Genomic DNA, 5,924 nt, shown 5'->3' with positions numbered 1-5,924 from the left:
TATCATAAGGTAGGTTGCCAATTATTGCATAGACATTCATGAGAAGAGACCCATGTTCTACCTCACATGGGCTGTGACTCATCTGGCAACATACTGATCGAGGGGTGAAGAAGGAGGGAATCTGCAGGGAGCATGGAAGAGATTGACAGCATCCTCCTCAGGGCTGCTAAACTCCAGTTATCTGTGGTGGTGGTGATGAAGGGAGTCTCACAGCAGGGGGCAATGAATCACATAGAAACAACAATGAGTTTGGCCATTTATTGATGCCACAAAATGGCAGGCTATGATTACAGTCTGGTTTTAAAGATGGAGGCACCCGGCAGGTACCCCTTGAGGCTGGGCCTGGCGAAGCAGCAGAGACGCAGGGAGGCAATGGCTTGGGCCGTGTACAGCACACAACCATTCTGGAGGACAAGGATCGGTAGGCTTGTGCTTCCCAACCATGTTTTTACAAAATTATATAACTTAAAATAATAATAGAAATAGGAATAATATCAATATTCGAATTAGCAATACAAAAACCAGGAGTAGCATCAACCATGTTGGCTAAGTGGTAGCACCAGGCAGTTCACGTCATATGGATTCTCTCAAGAGTGAATCACTGTGCACCGGGTATCAGACACACTGCCCAGCACTTCTCCCAAGTCAGAAGGGAGAAGAGCTGAGACAGGCGGTCTCTGGGGTAGTGACGCGTAGCTCTCAGAGTTTACAGGACTTGAGCCAATTGATTGGGAAATTATGACCTGTAAGAATATAAATCCCTCTGACTGTGTTTCAGAACCTTGATGAAGGTTACCAAAAACATTCACTCAACGTCTGAAAGCATCACCCTGGGATGACTCTGCCAATTGGGTGTCAGGAGAGAAGGTGGGGGTGCCCTCTTATTGAAGAAAACCCGTCATGAAGTCTTTCCTACCAACAAGCAATTGTTTGTCTCGCCAAGTTTCACTATTGAGTCTCTTGAAATGTTCCTTTCTCACGGTGTTGAAGTATGTTTTGTGTTCAAGAATTAAATTAACCTATCACTTTTCAGAGAAGAGCTAACTCTGCCGCCGAGAAAGGCAATGTAAACCAAACTGGGTCTGAGGATCTTAATGGATGTGAGCACCAGGCCCGGTGGCGGCGCTCTCTCATTCACAGAAGACGAGCGTCCAGTGTCTCCTGCTAGACTTCTCACTCACTTGTTCAAGTTGGGACGGAAGGTGGGCATGGATGAACCAAACCAGCAATGCTGCTTCCGGGTGGCCCTGTGAGCATCGAAGGAACGGTGCAGATCCCATCTGTGTTCTTGTCTTCAGGGTCTCCCTGATAACCTGAGGCCCCTCTCTTGTTGCAAGCACAGGGACCCGTCCAAACCCTGGTGACCCAAAGCGGAGTGACTGTCAAGGCAACAACCATGTCCGATGACTCCAGTAGCAAGTGGGGTCCAGATGGACAGATGCCACACAACTGGCTCACCACTCAGCCCCCATATGGGAGGTGAATGTCTATGATGCATGATCAGGGGCCATTATCCCACCCTGGAGAAACCGGAGCACCTGGCCAGGCCCTCCCTACAGCGCTGCCATCTTCGCCACCCGGGTCACAAACAACATTCTGTGGATTGGGAAGACCAGCCCAGTCAAGTTTGGTGAAGTCAGTAGGAAGCCAAGCTTGTTCCTGAGTTTTGTTAAGACTGGTCATTTCAGGTCTCTGATGACATGCATGACCTTAGGGATAGTACAGTACCAGCTTAAATCAATCTGATTTACTCAATTAACCCCCTGAGAGCCTACACAACACTTCAGGGAGTCTTTGCAAATTGCCTTATTAGAGAAAAATCACCTTCTCCTTCACTCACATCACTAACAATTTAGCACCTTCTCTCGAAAACTATTATTTCACCAGCCAGCAATGCTTATATTTGAAGACAGAGAATACAGGACTGTAATTATGATTTAGACATCAGTTTCCTGGCTTTAGGTAAACATGTCCACGTGCCTCCTGTTTCTGGTCTATCCTGAATTTCACTCCAACCCCAGTGTTTTGTGTGTCACAGAAATGTATCAGAATAATATACATTGATGGCTTGATAATATAAAACGCACATAATATAAAAATGGTTAAGTTTCTGGTATCTAAGTAATAGAACTGGCATTGGCCAGCAACACCATTACACATTGAACAGAAGATGTATGTGGACTCGCCCACGTCTACATCTATTTACATGTTTCTGTGAGTTCTGCCACCATCTAGATATTAGCACCGTTTTGCAATAGCACCATCTGCTGAATGGATAGATAATTCAAGATATGGGACGCTGTGTTCCATGATGAAGAACTGTACCTGTGTGGGACTGAAACACGCTGCCCATCGCATGAAGGCTGATGGGAGCTGTCGGGAGCTGACTCTGAGGGTTTCTTCCCCTTGAGGCGCCACACCCACCCACCCACTCACCCACCCTCTCCCTCTGGGTTCAGTTCATGAAAATGCCTCCCCTTAGAAACCAGGAATTCGCCTTGAATTTGAGACCACAGCCTACTTTGGCTCCTGTTGGGTGGTGGGAACATCCAGGATAAGCCTTCTAACTTTCATTTCGGTTTTTGGACTCCCCCTGACTGCCTGTTTCCCCCAAAGAAAAAGACCCTCCAAAGCAAGCACGGGGAAGTAGATCATCTTTACCTCACTTTTGAGAAGGTTTTGTGTGTTTTTTCCTAGTCTAGAAATCTGTACTAAGTTCTTATATTTAATACAACTTACCTGATTCTTTGAGGTATTTTTACCTGGAGCTCCATTTTCCCACCTGGAATGGGGGACGGGGGCGGCCATGGACTGGGCTGGACCAGGCTGGAGCAATTGTGTGTGAACCCAGCAATGAAAGGATGTTCCACCTGAGCTGATGACTCAGGCAAGGGATGTGCGGGAGGGGGAGTCAGACACATTTGCTCATTGCGAAGGAAAGGAAATTCCCCAGGCAAGTGGGAAGAATCAAGGCCCATGTTCCCTTTCTTATATGGCTGACACTTGAACAATGCTGGGGTCGGGGTGCCAAACCCCACGCAATCGAAAATCCGCGTATAACTTTGACTCCCCTGAATGTAATTTCCCCCTTGCATCCAAGGAGTATTTCAGGGCCCAACCCCCACTCCTCGCCGCACAGATACCAAAATTCATGGATGCTCAAGTCCCCTGCATAAAATGGCATAGCTCAGTGCATCCAGTCTGCCCTCCACACCCTCAGACTCCCACCGCAGATGGAAACAGCACAGGGCTTAATTGAAAAAAAAAAAATCCATGTATAAGTGGACCCACTCAGTCCAAGGCCATGTTGTGCAAGGGTCAACTATAATAGCACACCATTAATTTCTGTTCATTTGTTTTTTAAGCGTTTCACAGAAATTACCCTCCGCTCAGAAACACTCAACTGCTCCAGCCTGGAATTCTGTGGAACCTAAATGCCATAGAGTCACTAAACCCTCCAGTCCCTGCCTGCTCCCTGTTACTCTAGTGTCTCTAGGTGGGCGTGGGGGTCTGCACAGCTCAGATCGGGGGTCTGCACAGCTCAGATCAGGGTCTGCAGGGTTAGGGACAGACCGAGGCTGGAGGGACACTTTCTCCTCCTCTCTCCCTGAATACTGGGTGAAGAAAGGGGCGCTCTGCCTAGATGAACTAAGGGAATGTTCCTAAAAGCTCTCCCATGATGCTTTAAACAACAGCTGCGCCAGCAGAGAGGGTGGTGGGGGCAAGATGACTCTACCAAGGTCCATTGACAAGACCCTTTGTTCCCTGGATCAGTGTGACTCTGTTTCCGGGCCCTTTGAGGTAGTCTGGGGAAAACCTGGCCTCTCTGTTTTTCTCTTTGAGGGATGAAAAGGAGACAGCGTTTCACAGACTTGCCTAACCTGGCACCTGTCCCAGGCGCTGAGCCGGGGGCGGCCTAATTCTCCCGGGTGTCTCCCTGCCGATCAGGGAGCAGCCCGTGTTCGGGGCCCACCCCTCCTGCGAGGGGCACTGTGTGGCGAGTGGGACACAGCGGATTTTGTTTTGTTATGACGCAACGTTGGACGTGAAGTGCAGAGTAACGCCTCCTGGCGCGGTTCCCGGCTTAGCAGAGGGCACAGTCAGCAGGCTGCGGCGGGCTGTGGTGGCGGCGGCTCACTCCGGGACTTAGAGCGCTTTGGGGTTCTGGAGCAACTGTGGCTTCCTTGGCCTTCGGGCGTGGGCCCCGAGGGCCCGGGCGCAGGAGAGGCAGCACTGAGCCCGCACGGTGGGCACAGAGCACTTCTTCATGGTCCTCAGTGTCTGGCAGAAACCGGCCGATAAGTTGTCCTTGGTGCACGGCACATCTGCGGGGAGAGAAAACATTCAGGAGGCACCACGGTTATCCTTTGTCAGTGGATGAGCACAGCTGCTGTTCATTCATAGGGAAGACCTTATGCGTCTACCAAGAAAGGTTCCCTAACAATCTATAATAATAACAGGGCAATATGCTAATTAGACCGGACATCATTCCGGATGTCCTTCCTGATGAAGCCGGGGCTGGAGGGAAGCCAGCCGGGGTCCCGGGTGCCTGCTGGCGGCCAGAGGAGGGAAGCAGCCCGGGTCCTGGGTGCCCGGAGGGAAGCCAGTGCCGGCAGCCAGGGGAAGGAGGGCCTACTCTTGCACAAATTTTCGTGCATCGGGCCTCTAGTTCATCGTTAAGTGGACATCCACTGAACACTGGTTATGTGTCAGGCACTGTGTGAGGTATCTGTGTTAAATGGAATCATCAGTTGTAAGCCTTCACCCTGTAGCATGTTAAACACTCCCACCCTTGCCGGGTTACCAGGGGGGTGATGAGTAAATACTTCTCTGCTTCTGCGCTTTGGGGTCAGCTCTCTGACTTGCTTGGGGCAATGGGACGCCAGGAGACATGATCCCTGTGGGCCCTGGGATGTGGGGAGGGGCGGCCCTGCCCTGATGTGCGTCGGCCATCACCATGAGGACGTGGCTCGCGCAGGCACTGAGCCAAGGAGGATGAGAGACTTACGAAGCCGGCCTCAACCCAACTTACAGCTTGCGGCCAAGGCCAAGTAAGGCCTGGCTAGATCAGCTGCACCTTGGTGACCTGTGGAGGCTGAACAAAAGGAACAGGAGTGTAGTTTTAAGGCCCTGAGTGCAGAGCTGCCTTGCTATGCAGTGTTGTTATGCGACAGCAAATGCAGTGTTTTACGGGCACCGCTTCACTGCCTCTTCACAGCAGTGCTGCCAGGTAAGGACAGCGATTCTTCTGCTTTGCAAATGCGGGGTTAAGAACTGGCACAATGTCATCCGGCTGGCAAGCGGCGCAGCTGGATCTGGACACAGGCTGTATGGATCCTACGGCTCTTGCTTTTAGCGGTCATGCCATTCAGAGTGCCCAGTAATCACTGGTCAGCCCACTAACCCATGCTCTCCGAGAATTGCTCAGCAGAGTGAGTAGTGCGGTCCCTGCCCTCCAGAAACACACACGGAGATGAAGGCATCAGATACACATAATCCCCATGACAAGTGTATAATTTGTCACCTGGGTTCTAACCCTTGTTCCCTTCTAACTAGCTCTGGGCAAGAAGCTCCTTAATATGGCGCACGTGTGTGTGTGTGTGTGTGTGTGTGTGTATGTCTGTGTGTGTGTGTGTGTGTGTGTGTGTGTGTGTGTGTGTGTCTGTGTCCTGCTTTCCTCAGACACAAAGCAGCGAATTAGACTAGATTTCTCAGGAGCTACCACCACACACTCTATGGGTGAGACTCAGACTGCCTGGCCCCCAGACTCTCGGTCTGAAAGGAATTAATTAAGGTCCATGTCACAGATTTCGCTTCTATAAAGTGAAGTTGTTTCAACATTGGCTTGAGTGCCTCTCTGAGCTCTGGGTGTCTGCCTTTCTCCTTCACAGAAAAGACTCGAATAGTCCCGGAGAAAAGCTTCT

General features: G+C 50.6%; 1 protein-coding gene across 2 annotated transcripts in view; it reads right to left on the bottom strand.

Moving 5' to 3' along the window:
* Positions 1-244: 244 nt before the first annotated feature.
* Positions 245-5,924, bottom strand: part of ADAMTS12 (ADAM metallopeptidase with thrombospondin type 1 motif 12) — a 183,548-nt gene continuing 177,868 nt past the window's right edge. For both annotated transcript variants that reach the window (XM_079792513.1, XM_079792514.1), the window contains one exon: positions 245-4,325. In XM_079792513.1, the coding sequence (XP_079648639.1) occupies positions 4,147-4,325 (179 nt within the window). In that variant the 3' untranslated portion in view covers positions 245-4,146. The remainder of the gene's footprint in view (positions 4,326-5,924) is intronic.

The sequence above is a fragment of the Cnephaeus nilssonii genome, assembly GCF_951640355.1.
Source record: "Cnephaeus nilssonii genome assembly, chromosome: 2".
Lineage (NCBI taxonomy): Eukaryota > Metazoa > Chordata > Mammalia > Chiroptera > Vespertilionidae > Cnephaeus > Cnephaeus nilssonii.
This window is presented reverse-complemented; position numbering and strand designations above follow the sequence as displayed.